This window comes from Pelodiscus sinensis, chromosome 28 (genome assembly GCF_052426305.1).
Source record: "Pelodiscus sinensis isolate ZL-2025 chromosome 28, ASM5242630v1, whole genome shotgun sequence".
In the NCBI taxonomy this organism is placed as follows: Eukaryota; Metazoa; Chordata; order Testudines; family Trionychidae; genus Pelodiscus; species Pelodiscus sinensis.
In genome coordinates, this window is record NC_143079.1 from 17206388 (window position 1) to 17231555 (window position 25168).

General features: G+C 43.6%; 1 protein-coding gene across 9 annotated transcripts in view; it reads left to right on the forward strand.

The window, feature by feature from the left end:
- SLC23A2 (solute carrier family 23 member 2) overlaps window positions 1-25168 on the forward strand; it is a 146907-nt gene that overhangs the window by 114591 nt on the left and 7148 nt on the right. For all 9 annotated transcript variants that reach the window (XM_089773808.1, XM_075910858.2, XM_075910859.2 and 6 more), the window contains 8 exons: window positions 1078-1259; window positions 7953-8073; window positions 8725-8881; window positions 11178-11325; window positions 12885-12990; window positions 17970-18099; window positions 18261-18398; window positions 24109-24204. In XM_089773808.1, coding sequence (XP_089629934.1) covers window positions 1078-1259; window positions 7953-8073; window positions 8725-8881; window positions 11178-11325; window positions 12885-12990; window positions 17970-18099; window positions 18261-18398; window positions 24109-24204 — 1078 coding nt within the window. The remainder of the gene's footprint in view (window positions 1-1077; window positions 1260-7952; window positions 8074-8724; window positions 8882-11177; window positions 11326-12884; window positions 12991-17969; window positions 18100-18260; window positions 18399-24108; window positions 24205-25168) is intronic.

Sequence of the window (25168 nt, forward strand, 5' to 3'; positions counted from 1 at the left end):
CTATACATCCATGCCTCTATACATGTTCTTGTTTTTTAAGTTTGTAATTTCTTCCTTCACTACCATTCCATCTGAATATATCCTGTTATCTTCTTTATGTGACTCTTAACTGTTCCAGCTTCTTTATTCATTTCTGAAAATGGAATAAAATGACTCATTTATCATGTTCAAAAAGTCATACAGTACAATACACAAGGGAGACTAATATTCTGCTTCTTAGAATGTGCAGTTTGTGTTCACCAATTCTTGCCTACCCTTGCTCAATAATTCAATAGGCTGTTCCTGAAGGATTACCATCTGCAGTTAGCAAATCACTAAAGCTGGGTACAGTTCTGATGGAGATGTTAATTCTCCCCAGAGATTTGCTGAGTCTGCCCAATTCCTTTCCTACCTCCAGCATTTATCTATGAACTTTCTCATGTCCTCCAGAGCCCAGGATGGGGGTTATGCCCAAACATCACACTACAGAAGGATAGGTAGAATAGTCCAGTTGAGGCATGTGTCATGGAACTTATCTCCCATCCCGTTGCTTTGGGCTGCAAATCTTTCCTCAATTTAAAACAACCCCTCTCTCTTCCCCATGTTCAAACCATAGCTACATCCTGCCAAGAGCCCTGCAGCCAAGAAGGCTGGCAGTCTCCTGAGACCACAACGCTGCTCTATACCAGCTTCTAAGGAGCACTTGTGAACAATGCAGCATACACTCTGCCCCTAGGAGCTAAGAGCATCACCTCCGTGGCGCCACCAGCCCTTGCCGGTTCGAACTGAGAGCTTAAAGGTTAGCCTGGAACCCAGGTCTCCTGTATGACAGTGTGATGTGCTATCCACACAACTACCAAACCAGCCAATTGGTCTGTTGGGTAATCGTTTTGTGGAGAAAATCCTAAGTGTTATACGTAAGCAATAAGTCACTTAAACGCATAATGAGCTGTTGTATGAGAATAACCAGTTTGCTGAGTCCTGCTTTGTCACAGAATTTTTTAATTGCAGTTTATAACCCAGAGCCGAAAAAGAATGTTTAGTGTATTCATTTCAAAATTAATTCAGCTGCATTTTCCCCCTTCTTTGTGTGTTCAGATCCAAGGGGCGATTATCATGTCCTCCTTAATAGAAGTGGTAATTGGCTTCCTTGGCCTTCCTGGAGCTCTCCTGAGATACATTGGACCGCTGACGATTACACCAACTGTGGCTCTGATTGGCTTGTCGGGTTTCCAGGCTGCAGGAGAGAGAGCAGGCAAACACTGGGGTATTGCTATGTTGTAAGTACTCTTGCAGATCATTGAAATAGGGGTGCACAGGAATTTCCTCCACAGTGGTTCTGCTGATATCAGTGAGTGGTTTGCAAAAGATAAAGGATAGACCATAGCTTTTAGTAATAATGAATGTTTGGTTAGTTTTTGTTCATTATATAGGTTTCCTGCCTTCACACTGAACAACAGTTCCTGAAGAAAAATGCATTCCTTTAGCGTGTGTGTGACTTCTGCCTTACAGTTTTACTTTCCTTTTTCTCTTCTCCATCCATGACTTTGTGTATTCCCTAACTTCATTCTACGTTTCAGTCCCAGCAGCAACTCTCAAGTTTCCCATTGGATGGACTTTACTCCCTCCCCATTCTGTTTGTTGGTAGGAAACAGCAATTAAATAGTTAAGTATCAGCTAGTCAGTAAATCCTGCCTGGCTCCTGCATGCAGAAATTTGTACAAGACTGGACAGTGTCCCCTCAGTCAGCTGAACTTGGTATGTTTAAAAAAAAAAGGCTGATCTGCAGAAAAATGTCTCATGAAAATACCTTGACTGTTATGACATGCTGTAAAGAGTTGGGTTGCTAACTTGGGAGGCGGAAAAGTACCTGTAAATGAACTATTCTTTGCTAAACAGGTAGTTAATCCTGTTTCACGGGGTTTTTAATTACCCAAATAGTTTTCTGACCTCATGTGTTACATAAATCAGAGTCCAAGGCTGAAATAACTAATCTTAGCCTACATCATAGTGTGTTAAAGCAGCAAGGAGTCCTGTGGCACCTTATAGACTAACTGAAGTGTAGGAGCATAAGCTTTCGTGGGCAAAGACCCACTTCGTCAGATGCATGACATGCATCTGACGAAGTGGGTCTTTGCCCACGAAAGCTTATGCTCCTACACTTCAGTTAGTCTATAAGGTGCCACAGGACTCCTCGCCGCTTTTGCAGATTCAGACTAACACGGCTACCCCTCTGATACTTGACATCATAGTGTGTTGAGAACCAAGTGAAGACTGGGAAACATGAGTTCCTAGACTGGCTGTCTAGGATGCTGGTCTGTTTTGTGAATAAGGCCTGTCACAGTTCGAGATAGCTCCACATAATTCCCCCTGCATCATCTAGTAATGGCACCCACCCTAGGCTCCTAACTCTTCAGCTGTTATAATCTACGTCTGTCCCTCAAGACTGGTGTTTTTCCAGTGTTCATGCTTCCCTGCTTAGACTGGTTTGCTGGAGAACTCTCAATCTGCCTAAACAGTCCTGCCTTTGCACTTCGCTTACTCCTCAGAGGCTATAAACTGCTGTAATTGCCCGTAATTATAAGTTCTTTGTAAGTAACAACCTTTGTTCTTAAGGTGAAAGCATTACAGAAGAACAGTAAAACTCTACACGCATGCTAAAAAGTTTACCAGAAATCCCTCCACCCCCCAAGCTAATCCTTTAGTAAGTTGATCAGTCCTTTAGGCCTCACAAAGGGCTTTTTCTGTGGTTTCAAGTTCATAACTGTTTAATTGACAAGAAGCATACCCATGAGTAAGTCAATTGCTCCTGTATACAGCTTGGATCTTTAATCTTCAGATTCTGAGAATAGATAATGAGTAGGGTTGCCAGATACTTTCACAAAAAATACTGAACATGGCAGGGGGCGGGGAGGGGGGAGTGGTTGAGTCAAAAAACAAACAAAAAAAACCCCCTGGGGGACCAAAGTTGAGAGGAAAAAAAAGTCACTGCACCTTTAAATCTCCTCCTGCCCCCCACCAAATGCGGCAGGAAGAATGTCCCAACTGGCCTTCCAAGGAAAACAGAAAATACTGGACATTTTACATGTCCGGGCCAATACCAGACATCTGTCAACCCTAACAATCAGCAGATGGTGGTTCCCTCTTTAGTGTTTAACTACATATGGTTGGGTCTGGAGGTAGGAATTTGATTCACCTTGCTCCAGGACAAAACCCTTTTTCCCCAGAAGTTCCTTCTCATCTGACACATTGTTTAAAGTACAGGCAGTCCCCGGGTTACGTACAAGATAGGGACTGTAGGTTTGTTCTTAAGTTGAATCTGTATGTAAGTCGGAACTGGCATCCAGATTCAGCGGCTGCTGAAACTGACCGCCAGTTCTGACTTACATACAGAATCAACTTAAGAACCCCAGGCGTCCCCAAGTCAGCTGCTGCTGAAACTGATCAGCAGCTGATTCCAGGAAGCCCGGGGCAGAGTAACTCTGCCTCTGGCTTCCTGTAGTCAGCGCTGGTCAGTTTCAGCAGAAGCTGACTTGGGGACGCCTGGGGCAGAGCAGCTGGGGTGCTGCTGGGTTGCTCCAGTAGCGCCGCTCCTCGGTGCTACTGGACCAACCCAGCAGCACCCCATCTGCTCTGCCCCAGCCGATGCTCTGCCTCATTCAGCCACTGCTGAAACTGACCAGCAGCGGCTGAATCAGGACCTGGGGCAGAGCAGCTGGGGTGCTGCCGAGTTGGTCCAGTAGTGCCCAGAGCGGCGCTGCAGGACCAATCGGCAGCACCCCAGCTGCTCTGCCCCAGGGTCCAAAACAAAAACCTGGTCTGCTGGGGGGGGCACACTAGCTGCGCCCCCCCCCCCCCCCCCAGCAGACCAGGGACACGGGGAGCAGAGCCGCAGCGGCAGCGGGGTGCCGCGCCTCTGAGGCTTTGCTCTGGCAAAGTCTCAGAGGCGCGGGACCCCGCCGCGGCTGTGGCTTCAGTCCCGGTGCCTGTGGTCTGCTGGGGACCATCCCCAGCAGACCACAGGCACCGGGACTGAAGCGGCAGCAGTGGCAGTTCCCCGCGCTTCTGAGGCTTTGCTCTGGCAAAGCCTCAGAAGCGCGGGAACCCGCCCGGTGCCCCTGGTCTGCTGGAGACGGTCTCCAGCAGACCAGGGGCACCGGAGCAGCTTACGAACGGGGCTTTCTCACCCCGGAGCTCACAGGTAGCAATCCGCCACCTCGACCTCCGGGGCGAGAAAGCCCCGTTCGTAAGTGCGGATCCGACATAAGTCGGATCCGCGTAAGTCGGGGACTGCCTGTACTGTAGTCCTTTGAAGCTTATCACATATCCCAGAGCTTTCATAGACCATGTCCTCCCTCTCCAACCCCACCCCCTCCAAGAGCAATTACATTAAATCCCACAACAATACATAAACTTTGTGTTTCAGTACAATGGATTCCAAAGATACTTATCATTAATTGAATAATGCTTTTCAGGAATATTGCAGGAACTTAGAGCAAAGTATTCTAATTTAGTTATAGTATTTCTGTGTTTTCTTAATGTCTTTCATCCAAAGATTGCAAAATGCTGTACAGAGACTCCCATAAGCCTCAATATTGGCAGGCCTAATATTACCCCCATATGGTAGATCAGCAGATTCAGATACAGAGGTTTACTTGTGTATGGTTCAAGTAAAGCAGTGGCAGAACTGGAATTACATTTAAATTTCTAACTCTGAGTGACTTGTGTGCTTTACCACTGCCTGTGACCTCTCTGAATTAGGGAACTTGTGATGTCTGTCATCTTTACGTAATCTAGTTAGTTAGGTCTTATCATAACTGTTGCATAATGCTATCTGTAACCAGTTGGACTCTGGTTTGGGGTGAGACAGTTACACTTACAAAGGTAGTCCATCTTTCAGTAATGTATTTTTAAAGAGATGTACTTCAAATGTAAGGCAAGCTACCTGCTTATCATTCATACTTTTGCAATTATGAATGACACTACAGCACAGAAAAAACTGCACCTGAAGTTTTGAGGGAAAACAAAGCCTGTTAGTTTCTTCTGGACTAAAGATGATTTGGAACAGGAAAAGATAAAAAGAAAAGCTTCGAATTGGGGATGTAACCTGCTGTCCTGGAATTTCAAAAAGGAATTTCAAAAAACATATTTTGGATAGGTTTTTATGTAGTGTGCGTTCTTATTTGACTCACTAGAGTTAGACTGACTGTCAAGATAAGATATCTTGTTCAAACTCAGCAGAGGGGACAGAAATAGTCCATAGACGCATAAGAGATAACTGCTTTGGGTAGGACCTTCAGGGCAGTTGTTAGTAATTTTTAGACATTAAGACTGTTTTTACCTATTGTGAGCTTGAGTACAATATTAAATACCGTGTTTTATTGACCTCCTTCACAGTGTGAGCAGTAGTTATGTAAAATCTTAAAATGGTGCTAAATTAATTTTGTTAATCCTTCTAAGCTAGAAGTTTGCTCTTGTGACCCAGAGGCCAGTCAGAAACTTAAGTCAGATGCTTTGGCACAAGAAAAATGGTAGCTTGATGCTAGGGCTTCTAGGCATTATTGTAATACAAGTAACAAACACTATTATTATCAACACTAAAATTTGAGTGGAACTTCAAATATTGTCTTGCTTGGGCTTTGGACGGGACGGGGAGAGCTGGATTTTTGGTTTTCATTTTTTGTTTGCCATTGTAAGTATCATATTTAACAGAACTGTGTGGGTGGTTTTAGCAGTTCATGATAATACAGCATTACACAAGCTGCATCTTTCCCCTGCTTTGTGCTGTCTCTGCTAAGTGGCTATGCATTTCTCATATGTGTTCATTTTTTTTAATTGTATCCTTTGGTATATATGGTTGTGACTATTTTCTTCCACTATTTGATCTGAGGAAGTGGGTCTGGCCCACGAACTCTCATCATCTAATAAACCATCTTGTTAGTCTTTAAAGTGCTACAGAGTCCTGTGTTTTGTTTCACTTGTAAACACTTTCTCCTCCTTCTTTCTGTTACTGGCTTCCCAGAAGACATGACTGCTAAATACCCTGTTGTTAGAGAAAAATTGTGTTTCTTGTAAAAACTTGACCATGGGATAGGATTAGAGTATGGCTTCACCAGAGCTCACTTTTCATTATTTGACTGTGCAGCATTTATGTATTAGTCTAAAGCAAGGGTGGGCAAAAGGGCCTCCATGAGTCGGATCTGGCCCGCCAAGCTGGTAGATACAGCCCGCGGAGGCGCTGCTGCTCCCTTGCCCCCAGGCCAATTAGGGCCTGGGGGCAGAGGAGCATGCAAAGCCTCCTCCTGCCCTAGAAGGAGCAAATGGCGTTTCCGCACACTGCTTGCAGGTCAGGAGGGAGAGCGGAGGAGGGTTTGGGCCTGGGGGTAGGGGAGCATGCCAAGCCTCTTCCAGTGCATGGGTGCCTAGTGAGAAGGGGGGGGCAAAGAGGTTCCCCCACTCCCAGATCAATTATAGTCTGGGAGTGGGGTGGCTCCGTCCCTTCCAATTTAGGCCCCACCCCATTCCTGTTTAAGCCCTGCTCCTTCCAGGGTGGCCCGTGGCTACTTCAAAAAATATTTGAAGTGGCCCCCCAGGCAAAAGTTATTGCCCACCCCTGGTCTAAAGGCTAAGTGAATTATACCACTGTGCCAGAGAGCCAGCACAGGTCCTGTATATCACTGAAGTGGGGTGTAAGGCTAGAGCTGTCCTTCTGCATAAGTGTGAAATTTCACCCTGCGCTAATGTGTAACTCATTAATCTTTGACCAATGTATTCACATGTCAGAAGGTGAAAATGCCACAAAGTTGAAATCCTCAAGAGTTGATGCTAGAACTGCCTTTTGGTAACTCAATTGACTAATATTTGTATAGTCACAGTGCTTTGGAGATGGTAGGCTTTCTGTAAGTACAGTAATTCCTCATTTAACACTATAGATATGTTTCAGAAAATGATCGTGTTAAGTGAAACGTGTTATGTGGGGTCAGTTATCCCATTGAAAATAATGGAAAAGGTGGGGGTTGCGTTTCAAGCAGTGGTGTCTGTTGGGACCGGGACATAAGGTTGGGGGAGAAACGGGACTGGGTTACAGCAGGGAGAGGAGGGGAGGGGGATTGGGTTGGGAGTATGCCGCTGTGACGAGTCTGCCAGGACCCGCACTGCATCTGGTGAAGGGGGATCACTGGGGAATGGCGTGGTGCACAGCGAACCCTCCATTGCTTTGCAGGGCCTGCAAGCGGGGGCAGAGGAGAGGGGGCAAGGCGTCCGGCGAGGGGGAGTCAGCGGGAAATGGCGCAGCGAGCAACAAACCCTCTGCTGCTTTGCAGGGAGGCAGGGGAAGCCCCGCGTAGCTGCTGTCAATAGGCCAGCTGGGGAAATCGTGTTATTCCGGGGACGGTTGTGTAATTCAAAAAAACGTTCCGGGGGGGGGGAACCTTCTATCGTGAAAATTTGTTAAGCGGGCATGTGTTAAATGAGGAATTATTGTACTATGATCTCTCCATTACTTGCTCCAACTTGTCTCTTGACCTTTCCTTCTCTTTCTTTGTGTATTTAGTAGTGAGACCTTATAGAGTCATAGACCTCTGTGCTTTCACACGGTGCTGTCATAGATAGTGGCAGAGCCTTAAAACAGGATTTATAAAGAAAAATAAACCCATATCTCTCAATCTCAGTGGCTTTCTCATCTGTGAAAATGCATCTCTCTGGCCTAGATCTCTTAATCTCATTCCCTCTGTTCTGACCTATTTACTTAAAAGCATGCATACGGGATTAGATTTCTCATTACAATGGCCTCATACTTATTAAACTGTTTATTTTCTCTCTATAAAAGTGTTTTGTCTTGGATAAGCACCAAAATATGCTACTGTACCTAAGTAGTAGAATGTCTGCAAGAGATTATAATATTGTATTTGTAATGGAAAGGAGTTTTAACATACTGATGCTAATGATTTATGATCCTTTTTTCTCTCCCTCAGGACTATTTTCCTAGTGTTGTTGTTTTCTCAATATGCAAGGAACGTCAAATTCCCCTTACCAATTTACAAATCCAAAAAAGGATGGACTGCCTACAGGTTGCAGCTTTTCAAAATGTTTCCTGTAAGTAATTCCATTTGTCTTTCACTTAGGAATAAAATTGCTTTTGATTTTTCCACCCCACAGTTGAACTTATTTTGATTTTTCTATAACCAGCTCAGCAGATCAAAAAGAATAATAATGAAGATAACAGCACCGGTGCACTTTTAAAAAACTCAGCATTTATCATTTGTCAGAGGAAATGGTGATAAGCCTCTGGTATTCGTAGTCCCCATTCTTGCAGTTGGCTCCATGTGGGAAAGAGTATGGAGGGGTAACAACTTAAATTTAGCCTTCCAAAGTAGGGGTGATAAGTTCACTGCCCTCAGGCTTTCTGTAATATGATCCTGAATTTATGTGAAAAGCTTCCTTTTATGTTTTTGTTCAAAGAAAAACTCGTTCAGTAATTACTTAAGCACTCGTTTGGAGGCATTCCCAGTTTTAAGGAGAAAAAGTTGACTTCAGATCTTTTGTGGATGCAGTTTAATTAAAAGAAAATCTGTCCAACAAGTCCATAATAGGATTTATTTTTCTCATTTTAAGTAGGCCTGATATGTTGGTAATAGAAGTCTTGTGTGTGAACAATTCACTATTGATGGTGCACTATTTATTGTTCATAATTGGAAACTTGTTTGTTCACTTTAAACAGCTCTCTTTTTTTCTTCTCACCCGCAGATTATTCTGGCTATCCTGGTGTCCTGGTTGCTGTGCTTCATCTTTACAGTGACAGACGTCTTTCCACCTGACAGCACAAAATATGGGTTCTATGCTCGCACGGATGCTAGACAAGGAGTGCTGTTGGTAGCACCCTGGTTTAAGATTCCTTATCCTTGTGAGTATGTTATAAATGTGTATGTGCTGGGAGAGAGAATTATGCTCATAAGCATCCTTTCGATGCTCCCTGCTAACATTACTGACATGTCACAGCATTGGGGTTTGATGTGTTTAGGCAGAAGAGCAGAGATGGGGTTTTAAACTAGTCTGTATAAAAAAACAGGAGTTTTAAATCTGGTTATGGCTTTCCCTAAGGAGACAGCACAAGCACAGAATCACATTCAGAGAGGTGCCGAGCCCTCTCCGCTCACTTTCCCTGCAGTGTTTCATGGGATATAACTAGACAACAAATGCTCTTTAATAACTAACATCTGTTTTTACATGTTCTCCCACAAAAGTAACCATTTACCAGCGGATGCAGCAAAACTACTGGGATTCCCAGGAAATAATGGGTTTAATTTTCCTTTACATGAACTTGCTGATATGCAGGTTGTTGTGCAGGAAGCTGTTACTTTCCTTTACTCCACTGCTAACAGTACTGTAAAATACAGGTGATGTGGTAGGTACACGTTCCTCTTGTTCAGCCACTGAAATCATTGTGGTCTGTGAGATCACATGGAAACATGTCTCTTGATTTTAAGCCATCTAATAGCATCACTAATACATACAGGTTTTGGTGGGTTCTTTTCCGAACTGAGTTCACTACTTATCCACTTTTGATAATTATGATGAAAACTTTCAAATTTAGGAGCCTAAAATTACATACTACAATAGAAGTGCCCTGGCTTTCAGAAGTGCTGAACTCCCATTGTTTTCTGTTGGAAGTCTGAACAAATTTCTGTTTGTGTCAAACTTTAGGCATAAACATTTGAAACTATTGGTTTGTGTCTGAACTCTGTGCCAGACTAATTTCCTGAGCCCTGCACAATGTCCATATGGACAATCACAAATTGGTAATTTTAACTGATTCAGGCCATATCTAGACTTGTGGGAAGATTGACGCCGCAGCGGTCAATCTTCTGGCATTTGATTTAGCGGATCTAATATATATTGGTTCAGTTTCAACATTTGCTCAGATATGTCAATTTTGAGGACTGTACTTGCTGTGGTGATTCGTTCTCTTTCCTGATTGTTTTAATGAGAAGCAATCCCATCAGTGTAGATGGGATTGAACTAAAGAACGTAGAGACGTTCACGTATTTGGGGAACAACATGACATATGATCTAGACCATAAGAAGGAAATAGCGACTAGAATAGCGAAAGCAAGAGTTTGAAGGTGATTGGTATTATCTGGAAAAGTAAAACGATTAGCTTAGGAATGAAGCTGAGCGTCTTGAAAACGTGTATTTAGCAGCATGTTGTATGGATGTGAGACATTGTATGGATATTGGCGTGTCGAGAGGAGTTGTTATAGAAAGATCCTGAGACTAAGATGGATGCAGAAGGTCACCAATGAGGAATTATATAGGAAGATACAACCTAAAGAGAACCTACTGCAGAAGGTTATATAAGGGAAGTTACAGCTATTCGGGCACATCTGCAGAATGAACGGTGAGCGAAAAGTTAAGACCCTGGTATTTGGCATAATGGATGGTCCAAATAGGAGAGGAAGACCCCACAGAGAATGGGTAGATGATATAGTAGATTGGTGCGGAGCTAGTCTACAGAAACCAAGCCACTTCGCACTGGACAGGAAAAGATGAAAGGAAATAATGAGGGAGGCATCAGACACCAACGGGCGTTGATCCCATGGTTGTTGATGAAGATGACAAATCCCATTCCAGGCACAACCCGTTTTCTTGGCACAAACAGCCCCGTATCTTGCTTTAAGTTGTGATAAGAAGAAGCTGCATACCAGATTTGTAGCTCTTAGCATTTAGGAGGAGTTCTTGATCATACACACAAACTTTCTAAAATATATAGTAGATTGTGAAGATTTGGAGAGATGGAGTGTTGACATTTGAATAAGCTCTGCTCTGGTAGTTTTTGACTTTTTTAGATTGTTAGCTCTTGAAAGCAGAGATCAAATATGCAAACAAATGCTAATTATGTGAGTAGCCCACACTGATCTGACATTCAAGCTGCAGCTCAAATCACTGAGATTTCTCATGAATATAAGCAGTTTCTTTTTAAACATGGCCAAGCCAATTAAAATTAAGAGTCTCTAAAAACTGTATTGGTTTCCATTTAAGTGAGTGTTTCTGGTCCTCGTATTTAGCTGAACTAGCTAGAGTTTTAATGAATGATCTTCATTGTCATGCAATCTTAATGGAGCCAGTGGTTTTTACATCTTAATAACTGAATTATTGTCTTCTACAGAACAAGAGAGATTTAAGTTTTCTTCTTTTCGCAGTTCAGTGGGGGTTGCCAACGATTTCAGCAGCTGGAGTAATAGGAATGCTTAGTGCAGTTGTTGCAAGCATTATAGAATCAATCGGAGATTATTATGCCTGTGCAAGGTTGTCTTGTGCTCCTCCTCCACCTATTCATGCAATAAATAGGTAAGTCACTTGGAAAAGAAGTAACTATAATATTTTGTGCTTCCATGACAGCTTTGTACTCTGGCTAAGGCAGATATGTGTTTTGGTATCACATTTTATAATATGATCAAGTCTAGAACCCAGTGATCTGATGTCTAAAAAATAACTATTTTGAATTGAGTTATTTTAATGAAAATATAATGATCAAAGCTCAATCCTGAACTAGTTGAACTCAGTGGAAGTTAGAATGATGGTTTCAATAGAAGAGCATTCACATGTATGTTAATATTGTCTTTATCACATTACCAGAATCATTAAACTGTTTGGGCTTTAAATTCATTATACGGAATCATAGGGTTGGAACAGACCTCAGGAGGTCATCAAGTCCAACCCCCTGCTTAAAAGCAGGACCAACCCCAACTAAATCATCCCAGCCAAGGCTTTGTCAAGCTGGGACTTAAAAACCTTTAGGAATGTATCATCTGCATTGATAGCCCATTCAGTGCTTTACCACCCTCCTGGTGAAATACTTTTTCCTAATATATAACCTAGATCTTCCACACTACAACTTGAGAACATTTCTCCTCGTTCTATGGTCTGTCACCACTGAGAACAACTTCTCTACAACTACTTTGAAGTCCCCCTTTAGGTAGTTAAAGGCTGCTATCTAATCTGCTCTCACTTTTCTGTAGACTAAACATGGCCAGATCCCTTAGCCTGTCCTCATAAGTCATGTGCTTCAGCCCCCTAATCATTTTCCTTGCCCGCTGCTGGACTTTCTCCAGTGCGTCCACATCCTTTCTGCAATGGGGCCCCAGAATTAGACACAGTACTCCAGATGGATGCAGTTATACCAGTGTTGAATAAAGAGGAATAATCACTTTGCTTGAACTGCTGGCAGTGCTCCTCCTAATACACCCTAATACAAGACTAGCCTTTTTGGCTACAAGGTCACACTGTTGACTCATATCTAGCTTCTCATCTTCTGTAATCCCCAGGTTCTTTTCTGCCAAACTGCTGCTTAGCCTGTCGGTCCCCAGCCTGTAACGATGCTTAGGATTCTTCCCTCCAAAGTGCAGGATTCTGTACTTGTCCTTGTTGAACCTCATCAGATTTCTTGTGGCCCAATCCTCCAATTTGTCTAGGTCACTCTGGACCCTATCTCTCTCCATCTAGCTTAGTGTCATCAGTGAACTTGCTGAGGGCACAATTCATTGCCTCATCCAAGTCATTAATAACAATGTTGAACAAAAGTGACCCCAGAACCAACCCTTAGGGAGTATCTTGTTAAAGGCAGCTGAAATTAAATTGTAAGAGTAGAGGGTAACTCTAGACTTTGATTTTGTACTTCATTGCATTGTCCTCCATTGCTTTATGAATGTAGATATCTGGAATAGAACCACAGAGTCATTAAACTGGATGTGACCTCAACATGGGGCCCTGAGATGCCAACAGTGGTTAATTAGATGTACCTAAGTATTGAAATGTTTGGTGGATCGGATCTTTGGATATTGTGCAACCATTTTGAAGTGAGAATATTTTAATCTAAAATGAAACACTTTTCTCTTCATGAATTACAGGGGGATTTTCATTGAGGGTCTTTCCTGTGTTTTGGATGGAGTATTTGGTACTGGAAATGGATCCACCTCTTCTAGCCCTAACATTGGAGTCTTAGGTATCACTAAGGTATGTACTCTACTCTGCTCAGCCGATAATCCGTTCCCTGAGTATTGCTCAGTCTGGTGGTACTCTGGCTCTCACCATTTATATTGTTTCGTGACAACGACCTTCTGTGAGGAAGTAATTCTCTCTTGTATGTTGTGCAAAAACAACTGCCCACAATGTTTTGAACTTCCTTAATCTGTTTACACTGGGCATTTTCCTGTCAAAGTGTCCATTAGGATTAGGTTAGGGTTAAAAACCCTTTCTTGATTTTTGGCAAAAGTTGTTAGAGAATCTATTTGAGTAGTATAATGTGAAATAAACATAGACTTCTTGTGAGTGAAGTTGATTTTAGTTTTGAAAAGGCTGCAAGTGAATAGAAATTAATGCTTTGATGTGTATCCTTGCTGTGTAATCAATAACAATGATACACAAAGTAATACAATACAAACCTTATGTATGACCTTATCTACACTGGGATTTTTAGCCACCAGTTTTAGTAACACTGGGAAAATCCCTTATTATGTATGTGCTGCTCTGGTGAAACACACCTGCACTAGGATTTACACTGGTGGTGTTGCATTGATGTCACTATACCCACTGTAGGTTTAAGTTAAACAGACACCAGGCATTTCTCTGTGGATGCTTATTAGTTTGTAAAGCCCGTAAAATGCTCTGGATGTTGTATTTCTATATGTACATTTTGAAAATGCCTCCTGCTTTTGGTCTGTTCGACAAAGTATATTAAGTACGTTAGTTGCCCCATTACAACTAATGGGGACTCTTCACATACTTTAGAATCTTGCTGACCTTAGAATACACACTCATTTGGTCAACCTCCATTAAATTAATATTGTTAGATATCAAATTACTAAGAGTAGACATTCATGTTATGAATGTGCATCTTTGCCATAAGTGATCATGCTGTTTGAATTCAGAAATGAGACCAGGCTGGTAGCAAATGAAAATAGAAGATGTATGCAGCATAAACTGGATTTGTGCTAACAGGTCACAGAAAAAATTGTTGGGGAGTACAGAAGGACAGCTTCATTTTCTGACAAACACTTACCACTCTGGGTGTCTGTCAATTTTTTTTCTTGACTAAAAAGTGTATTTACTTTGGGTGAGAATAGAAATGGTAGTAGCGCCATCTGCAGACAGTCTCTCTCCTTAGTATATTCCATTGGAAAGAAATTAATGTGAAATGCTGTTTATAAAAAAAATGCTTGGTTATAAAAGGTTTATTTTGACCGAATCATCTGCCTGATTCTCATGGGACTTGAGCAATAAAGGCTTTGCATTAAGAAGACACAACACAGGAGGCCCCCATCTTGCGACTGCCCGAGTTCTAACCCTCCCACACTTACAACCATTTTTGTAAGTGCAGAAGGGGCCAGAAACTCCCGACTTATGTTCTCAGACTTCATTTACGATGGCGCACGGCGCCTATTGTAAATGAGGGTTTGAGTTACGACATCTCCGACTTTGCGACACTTCCTGTGGAACCAGTCACGTCTCATGTAGGTAGCCTCCTGTAACAAATACCACTTTTCCTTTAAAATGTGTAATCAGCAATTATGCCAGATAACTAAACTCTGCTGCAATGAAACCTTTTCAGCAGGCATGGAAGCCTGTGTAATGCTCACTAAAAGTGAATAATGATTATGCATAGCAGCAACAGGTGAAGAACTTTATGCTTTCTCGTCTGCACTCATATTCCTGGAAACCATTGTAATAATTCTTCAGGCTCAGAGTACAGTGTATTTTAACCTGTTTCCTTCAGCATGTAAATTTTATTGTCCATGACTAAAAACCTAACTGTGGGCAGGTGCACACTCAGAGACATGCATTGGATGGGAGCCAAATAATTGGTGGGAACACAGAATTCCTCACACCCGGGGCCATAGCTCCAAAATCGTACCCCTCTGAAAGAAGCCAATTTTTTATTCCTGTGCATGCCTGACTACAAACACCACTTTGGTGCAGCCACGCTCCTATACTGCTTTGATAAAAATACTCTAAAGCCAATGGGAGAGAGCTCTCTTGTCAGCTTAATTACTCCACCTCCAGGAGGAGCTCTACCACCAACATAGCATTGCCACACAGAGGGTTATGGTTGGTGTAACTGCATCACTGAGGAGTGCAAAAATCCACACATGTTGAACTGAAGTAAGTGTACACTGTAGATCTGGCCTAAGACATGAAATGTGATTTTGCATTCTCTGAACTAAAATTGCATAGGGCTCTTTAACCTGTACCTGTGGAGGTGACACATACCCGATGCAGAATGCAAAGCAAAATCGGCACAGTTTAAGGTCCAATTTTGAAAGCTTAAGAGAACGTGGAGAGGGCACAGCCCTTATGCTGGACCCCTGCTCAGGTGAATTTTACCCTGTAAGAGATTCGAATGATGTATTGTACTACAGGCTAAGAGCTTCAGGCAGCTTGCACTGCTAACATTCATGATGAAATAGGGTACTTAATGTTGGTAAAATACCAACTTGGTGTACATAATTGAATATTTTAAATAGAAAGGCGGGGTAAAAATATTTCAATAACTAAATAAAAATAAAATAGTTTTCATTGGGTTTGACATAAGAACCTTTTTTGTTCAGTTTCTGTATAAGTTTCTGGGAACATGTACTCAGATCTAATTTAGTTCTGAATAAGATGTTTTTGGTAATACACTAGTCACAGTGGGATTCAAATCCCAGTTGAGACTTGATTTGTTTTAACACTTAAAGGTTAAATAATTGCATATCAGTTTCCTTATTACTGAGGGTGTGATGGTTCAGTTCTTCAGCAGTTTTCATGCTATTTCATAGTATGAGTAACATATTCAATAATGGGAAGTCAGAGGGCAAACAATACTATCCAAATAGGAAAATAGTTTTAATCAAGATATCTTTCTGGTTTGTTTACATTGCTATTGCATTAAATAACTAATATTGACCAAACAACAAGTAGTCTTTACTGACTTTGATCTTTATCTACTCAGGTTTAGCACCCTTTCTCCTGATACTTTATGCATAGAGGTAGGGGGGTGGCGACAGAACATCTTTCTCTCTCCTCCCCCTCCTGCCCCTTTCTCCTATTTATTTTGAGTTTCCTTATCCCCTAATCATAACTCCGGTCATCTGAAGAAGTGGGCTGGGCCCACGAAAGCTCATGGTACCACCTACATGTTTTCTTAGTCTATAAAGTGCTTCCAGACCATTTGCTTGCTGTTTTTAACTAATAGTATGGGTAGTACTTTGTAGACTAACAAAACATGTAGATGGTGGTATGAGCTTTCGGGGGAAAGGAGTGTTGGATATCTAGGACCAAAATAAATAGGGGAGACAGGAAGTGGGGAGGAAGAAGGGAAAATTGGGAAAGGGGGAGCAAGAAAAGGCAGTAGGTAAAAAATATATCAAGGGAAAGCCTAGCTGGAAAGCAACAGGGAAAACAAATAGTCTAATAAGCACCTAAAGATTAGATAGTCAAAGGAAGCAGATAAGAACCATTAATTAGCAAACAACAAAGAGTCAGGAAACACTTAAAGACTGATGAAACATTTAGATGGTATGAGATTCTTCAAAAACAAAGAACCATTGTGGCTTTCATTGTTTGATAGGTAAGTAATGACTAACCATCCAGTATCTTTGTTTAATCCAGAGGTGTGAGAATTGAACTTGTGAATGAGCTGAAGTTCCAGTCCTTCCAAGTGTACCTAGTTCCTGTAATTGGTTTGTAACAAAACAGCCACTTGAAGATCTGTTAATGCATGCCCAGGGAGATTAAAGTGTGCCCCCACAGGCTTTTGGACTCATGATACCATCTACATGTTTTGTTAGTCTACAAAGTGCTACCAGACTATTTGTTGTTTTTTCAGTTTACCTATATAGACTAACTCAGCTACCCCTTGAAGCTTCTAATATTGACCAGTCTGGCTTCTCTTTATGATTGGCCTCTTCCCACATACCAGGTAACATTAAGAATGATTAAGCAACAAAGAACATTGTGAAAATATTCTCCTGTGCCCACAAAACCATAATGTGTTGCTTTTTAAAATTCAAATTATAACTGCACCATGAGCCACTCCTGCTTTTCTGAATCTGTTAGCACGCCTTTTAAGGAGCTTATACTTGTTCCTTATGCTTATACTTGTGTATAAACATATAATACAATGTCAGATGTAAGAGGCACACTACACTATAAATTGCACAATTAAAATATAAAAAGATAATGGAAATACTGAAGTTCCTATAACAGTAACTGTGCCACATTCTGTAGTTACTTAAAAGAGAAATGACTCTCTAAAATCAGTTAAATGGTCACAGGCAGGGAAATTACAACTCATCAAAGTGAATGGTAAGACAAAATTACACAGTGGTTTTTCTTCAAGGCTGTGTTAATGTGGTGCCAACACAAATGTTTGTTTTGTCCCATTTGTTGTAACCATCCTAGGACTGCCCATTACAATTTGTGTTGTTTTATTTTAATTATGTAATGGGGGGATAGGTTAATGGTTCTGTAGTTTCAAAACAGCTTATGGTTTAAACAAGAAGCCACATTATGTCACAGTGGAAGTATAATCCATGTTCCAGCTGGAGACCCCGAGACATCTGCAACACTATGCAGCTAGTATTTTAAGAGAGAAAAATTGAAGCAGTAGGATCTAAAGTAGATATCTCTGCAGTTTCCACTCCTTTGATGGTCTCCAATCCCTGTCAGGTATGGGTTTGGGGGACATTGTGCTGTGTGTTTCACTGGGGAATTTACAGTCTCCCTTATGTATATTGTTTCAGCCAGAGCAGCTACTGTTGTACAGGGTTACTGTGCTTCGATGTCATAAGCACTGTAGGGAGACTGCTGGACTCTATTAGGAGAGAATTTTAAGAAGGATTAGACAAAAAATACAGATGTTTTTTCCTAGTGTAAAAATGAAGGCATTAAAGTTGGCCTAAATGTGCATTTTTCCACAGTATTTGGTTTGACTCCCATCCCTTTGTGCTTTGTAGGTTGGAAGTCGTAGGGTTATTCAGTATGGTGCAGCATTCATGCTCTTACTTGGAATGGTTGGGAAGTTCAGTGCACTGTTTGCATCCCTGCCTGACCCAGTGCTTGGAGCACTCTTCTGCACCCTCTTTGGTACGTGTCTGTGTCTCTGCTTTTCTTCATATGCTACTTGACTACCTTACGGCCTTTGACCTCGGTGATGTGCATCTGTGGATGTTAGCTAACTTTCACAAAATTATTGAACCAAAAAGAGAGATTCTAAAAGTTCACATTCTTGATTGTTTTTTGTTTAGGAATGATTACAGCTGTGGGTCTGTCCAACCTCCAGTTCATAGATTTAAACTCTTCTCGTAACCTGTTTGTACTTGGATTTTCCATTTTCTTTGGACTTGTCCTTCCAAGTTACCTCAAACAAAATCCACTTGTTACAGGTACGAACTTATCATTCATTCATGTGAAATGCATCATTTCTTTGTACTGTTCATACAGATCTATCCCAAAATGCTGTAGATAAGAATAGCCCTATTGGGTCAGACTAGTGGTCCATCTAGCCCAGAGGTCCATCCAGCCCAACTTTCGACAGTAGCCAATACCAGATGCCCCAGAGGGAGTGAACAGAACAAGGAATCTTCAAGCAGTCCCTCTCCCGTCACCCATTCCCAGCCTCTGACAGTGTTTAGAGACTCCATTCCTACCCATCCTAGGTGATATGGGGAAAGCTGAAGTACTCAATGCTTTCCTTGCCTCTGTCTTCACGGACAAGGTCGGCTCCCAAACTAATGCGCTAAGTGACGCAAGATGGGATGAAGATGGACAGCCCTTGGTGGGTAAAGAACAGGTTAGGAACTATTTAGAAAAGCTAAACGTACACAAATCCATGGGTCCAGACTTAATGCATCCGAGGGTACTTAGGGAGTTGGCAAATGCCATTGAAGAGCCTTTGGCCATTATCTTTGAAAAGTCGTGGAGATTGGGAGAAATCCCGGATGATTGGAAAAAGGCAAATGTAGTGCCCTTCTTCAAAAAAGGGAAGAAGGACGATCCAGGGAACTATAGGCCGGTCAGTCTTACCTCGGTTCCTGGAAAAATCATGGAAAGGATCCTTAAGGAATCCATTTTGAGGCAGTTGGAAGAGGAGAAAGTGATTAGGAATAGTCAGCATGGATTCACAAAGGGCAAGTCGTGCCTCACCAATCTGATTAGCTTCTATGATGAGGTAACTGGCTCGGTGGACATGGGAAAGTCAGTGGATGTGATAGACCTTGACTTTAGCAAGGCTTTTGATACAGTCTCCCACAGTATTCTTGCCAGCGAGTTAAGGGAGTGTGGATTGGATAAATGGACGGTAAAATGGATAGAAGGCCGGGCCCAGCGGGCACTGATCAACAGCTTGATGTCAGGATGGCGGTTGTTTTTTACCAGAGTGCCCCAAGGTTCGGTTCTAGGGCCGGTTTTGTTCAATATTTTTATTAATGAGCTGGATGAGGGGATGGATTGCACCCTCAGCAAGTTTGCGGATGACACTAAGCTAGGGGGAGAGGTAGATACGCTTGAGGGCAGAGATAGGGTCCAGAGTGACTTAGACAAATTGGAGGATTGGGCCACAAGAAATCTGATGAGGTTCAACAAGGACAAATGTAGAGTCCTGCACTTGGGACGGAAGAATCCCAAGCATTGTTACAGGCTGGGGACCAACCAGTTAAGTAGCAGTTCTGCAGAAAAGGACCTGGGGGTTACAGTGGATGAGAAGCTGGATATGAGCCAACAGCATGCCCTTGTAGCCTAAAGGCTAATGGCATATTAGGTTGCAATAGGAAGAGCATTGCCAACAGATCCATAGATGTCATTATTCCCCTTTATTCGGCTCTTGAGGCCACATCTGGAGTATTGTGTCCAGTTCTGGGCCCCCCCACCACAAAAAGGTTGTGGACGCATTGGAGAGGGTCCAGCGGAGGGCAACCAAAATGATTAGGGGCCTGGAGCATATGACCTACAAGGAGAGGCTGAGGGAGTTGGGTCTGTTTAGTCTGCAGAAGCGAAGAGTGAGGGGGGGTTTGATAGCAGCCTTCAGCTTCCTGAAGGGAGGTTCCAAAGAGTCTGGAGAAAGGCTGTTCTCAGTAGTGATGGATGGCAGAATGAGGAACAATGGTCTCAAGTTGTGGCGGGAGAGGTCCAGATTGGATATTAGGAAAAACTATTTCACTAGGGGTATGTCTACACTACAACGTTAATTCAAACTAACGGATCCAGACTAAAAAACTAGTTCGAATTAGCATTTTGCTAATTCGAACTAGCATGTCCACATTAAGTGGACCCTGAACCGGGGTTAAGGATGGCCGGAAGCAGTGCCGGCAGGGCATCAGAGGAGGACTTAGAGCGTGGAGATGCTGTCTCAGGCTAGCCGAGGGCTGTGCTTAAAGGGACCCGACCCCCACCACGGACAGACAGTTCTCAGGGGTGCCCCGCTTGCAAAGCAGTCCTGGCTTGGAATGCCCGGAGTACCCACACTGGGCACATCACAGCACTCAGCCATCATCCTGGCTGCACTTGCCGCAGGCTGCCATCTGGGGAGAAGGGGCAATTGGGGGGCTGCAGGAGAGCTTCCACCCCCAGAAGCCCACAGAGCCAGCCTAGTCCTCCCCATTGGGGGCTCGTGCCCCATTCCTCCCTCACCTCCTTCCACTTACCCTTCCCTAGCCCCTCTTCTTGATGTACAAAATAAAGATAACGTGTCTTCCAAAATGGAATCTGTCTTTATTGAACAAAACTGGGGGAGACTGGGAAAAGGAGGTGGGAGAGGGGAAGAGAGAGGCTGGGAGAGGGAAGGGCAACTAAAATGATCAGGGGTTTGGAACAGGTCCCATATGAAGAGAGGCTAAAGAGACTGGGACTTTTCAGCTTGGAAAAGAGGAGATGGAGCGGGGACAGGATAGAGGTCTCTAAAAGCAGGGGTTGGATGGAGAGGGTGCATACAGAAAAGTTCTTCATTAGTTCCCATAAAGAAGGACTAGAGGACACCAAAGGAAAGGAATGGGTAGCAGGCTTCAAACTAGTAACAGAAAGTTCTTCTTCACAAAAAAAAGAGAGAGAGAGAGAGAGAGAGAGAGAGAGAGAGAGAGTGTGTGTGTGTGTGTGTGTGTGTGTGTGCAAAGAGTTAACCTGTCGAACTCCTTGCTGCAGGAGGCTGTGAAGGCTAGAACTGGAACAGAGTTTAAAGGGAAGTGAGATCAAGTCATGGAGGTTGGGTCCATGGAGTGCTATTAGCCAGGGGGTAGGAGTGGTGTCCCTGCCCAAGGTTTGTGGAAGGCTGGAGAGGGATGGCACGAGACAAATGGCTTGGTCACTGTCTTCGGTCCATCCCCTCCAGGGTCCCTAGGGTTGGCTGCTGTCGGCAGACAGGCTACTGGGCTAGATGGACCTTTGGTCTGACCCAGGACGGCCATTGTAGGCTCAGGGTCTGGGGTCTCAGTGGACCCCTTTGATTCTCTTGCACACCTGCTCCTGGGTGGCCAGGCTGGCAGCTCTCCTGCCCAAGCCGGCCACTTTCCTGTGTCTAGTGCGGAGATCGTGGACGAGGTCCACGATGTCCGCACTAGCCCAGGCGGGTGCCCGCCTCTTGCGGTCCCGGGCAAGCTCCCGGGAGCCGCCAGCCTGGTCCCGGAAAGAGGGGGAGAGCTGGGGGGCATCGGGTGGGTGGCTCGATCCGTGCCAGGTGCAGGGTCTGCTGGCTGGGTGCTGGCAGGCTTGCACCTGGCACGGGCACCGTAGCCAGCCCGTGCACCTTTAAGGGGTCCGGGGCCGGGAGGGGGGCAGTAGAGTTTCCCTGGTGTTGGCCAGAGTGGCCACCAGGGAAAGCTGGGGAGGGCTAGCCTCCCACTAGTTCGAATTAAGGGGCTACACACCCCTTAATTCGAACTAAGCGCTCCGTTAGTTCGAATTAAATTCGAACTAACGGAGCGCTAGTGTAGCGCCTATGAAAGTTATTCGAACTAACTTTGTAGTGTAGACATACCCTAGGAGAGTGGTGAAGCACTGGAATAGGGTACCTAGGTAAGCAGTGGAGTCTCCATCCCTAGAGATTTTTATGTCTCAGCTTGACAAAGCCCTGGCCGGGTTGATTTAGCTGAGATTGGTTCTGCCTTGGGCAGGTGACTGGACTTGATGACTTTCTGAGGTCTCTTCCTAGCTCTATGATTCTATGATCCTAGCTAATAGCCATTGATGGACCTAACTTCCATGAATGTATCTAGTTCTTTCTTGAACCCTGTTAAATTCTGATCTTCACAACCTCCTTTGGCAAGTAGTTCCACAGGTTGACCATGCCTTGTGTGAAGAACTTTCTTTCGTTTATTTTCAACCTGCTACCTATTAATTTCATTTGGTAACCCCTAGTTTTTACATTATGGGAACAAGTAAATAACTTTTCCTTATTCATTTTTTCCACACCAGTCATGATTTTATAGACCTCTATCATATCCCCCTTCGTCTCCTCTTTTGTAAGATGAAATGTCCCAGTCTTTTTAATCTCTCCTCATATGGGACCCGTTCCAAACCCCTAATTATTTTTGTTGCCCTTTTCTGAACCTTTTCCCATGCCAATATATCTTTTTTGAGATGAGGCGACCACATCTGTATGCAGTATTCAAGATGTGGGCGTACCATGGTTTTATACAGAGGCAATAAGATGTTCTCTGTCTTATTTTCTGTCCCTTTTTTAATGATACAAGAGTGAAACAAAAGCTAGGGATAAGTACTGTATTATATCAGGCCCTTACCTACGCTAGGATCACTTTGCCATAGGGGTGTTAATCTTAGAATAATTAACTGAATAGTCGATGGGATTTCCGTCAACTATTTGATTAGTCTATTAAGGTGCCTCCACCTTTGAGCCCTACCAGGCTCTTTCTATAGTTCAAAAGCGGAAGCAAGGAGCTTCCTTTTGATATGTACAAGAGCCCCATTAGCAGGGAACGCCTCTGGTCCTGCTCTCCCTATGGTTCCTTAGCCTTTGAAATGTACAAGAGCCCCCCCAGCTCCTGTATGTAAACCTGGCCTTAGAGCCATAAGTGAAGGAACAAATATGTTCCACATATAGAGAGCTGATGAGATGGTGAGATGGAGGAAGGTTGTTCTAATGGTTTGGAGATGAAGGCTTTCTCACCTTCTGTGGGTGGATTGGGGAGGGATGCAGAATCTGGAAAGGGCCCATTCCAGGATGGATGGAAGAGATAGTAGAGAAGTGTCCATTTAGAAACGCAGCTAATCAAAGGTTTTAAAAGCCTTGGGAAAATGTTAAACAAGATCTTGAAATGTGGGAATTTAACCTCTGACCAAATTGTGGTGCTTTTGTCACTTGCAGATGAATATTAGTGAGAGTTCTCTTCAGTTTTTCAGACTTTCTAATGACTAATTTCTTTACTAAACCATGGCAAAGATGTTTTGTCTTGTCACCCCTAGGATTGTTGTCAACATATATTCTTTGAATAAAGCTCCCGAACAAGAACCATTTGTATGGTTTTTTTGTTTCATTTTGTTTTTTATGAGAGAAAGCTAAGATAAATTTTAATCATACTACTTCCATACTACTAATTCAGCTGTTTATCTTGATTTTTATCTTGAGATTTGTTTTAAGGAAGTAGGGAGAACTAAATTTAAAAAAATATAGTAATCCTTAATCCTAAACTACTTTCCATTTCAGGGAATAATAGTTGGACTGTTTTGTCAACATCATTTAAACATTTGAAAAAAATCTGGTTATTTTTTTATCTTGATGTTTCCCTAGTAATTTTTTCATTGCATTAACAAAAGTGCCTTGCATGTATTAAGACAAATGGGTTCTGAGCAATCTGAAATGCATTTATTTAGGGTTAGTTTCCTGTTTAAATCCAGAATTGCAGACTTTCTAAAATGAGTAGGTAAGGCACGTACTTCCCCCAGTCATTCCTAATATATTAGATTGGTGGCACATGCTCCTGTAAACTTTGCAAGGACCTCATCATCTTCTCTTTGCTTACTCAAGCAAGGCTCCCACAGTGCTCACTGGGACTTTTGCCTGGCTAAGGTATATGAGATCAGGCCCGAAACCAGGGTGTGCACATGTAAAAATTTCAAATCATGACCTAATTATTTTTCTCTTTCTAGGAATTACAGGCATCGATCAGGTGTTAAATGTTCTTCTCACTACAGCCATGTTTGTCGGTGGGTGTGTGGCCTTTATTTTGGATAACACCATTCCAGGTCAGTTTTGTGAAGTTACTGTAGCTGTATTTGAAATTGAATGGTTTCACCTGCCTTTCTGAATGGTGGTTCTCACTGTTAAGTGGCAGACAGCATAGCTTGGAGGTTAGAACACAGAACTGGCATGCAATAGCTTTCCTATCCCTATCTTTAATTCATTGATGCCTGTGATGCCTTAGGGCTGTGGTCCCCAACACGGTGCCCACGGGCGCCATGGCGCCCGCGGGGGCTTTTGTCTGCGCTCGCCAAGTGCTCAGGGCTGGCCTGGCCCCGGGCACGTGGCGCATGCGTGGTGCCGGAGCCGGTCCGGGCGCGTGGCGCACGGTGGGCACCGGGGGCGCCGCAGATTGACCCCCCCGCAGCGCATGGGGGAGGGGGGGAGAGAGCGCCAGCGCCGGCCCCGGGCGCACGGCGCTTGGGGAAGGGGGGGGGAGAGCGCCAGTGCTGGCCCCGGGCGCGTGGCACTTGGGGGAGAAGGGGGAGAGAGCGCCAGCGCCGGCCCCGGGAATGCGGCTATGGGGGGGGCCCCGCCCCCCGGGCGCCCGGCGGGCGAACGGCCACGCCCCCTGGCGCCCGGCAACCCCAAATGATTGGGGACCACTGCCTTAGGGCGTGTCTCCACCAAGATGAGATCAGTGCTGTGGCAATTGATCCACCATAGGTCTGTTTAGTGGGTCTAGTAAAGATCCGCTAAATCGACCATCGGTCACTGTCCCATCGAGTCTGGTACTCCAAGGGAGCGAGATAAATAAGGGGAGTCAATGGGAGAAACTTGTGGAACCCATGGTAAGTAGATCTAAGCTATGTCAACTTGAGTTACACTACTAAATAACTCAAATAGTGTAGCTTAGGGTCAACTTTTCCCCTTAATGTAGACCTTTCCATAGACAAATCATTTAATATCACTGTGTGGAAAAGGCAGTGTAAGTTAAAAGATGTATTGATGATTGATTAATCAAGGAAA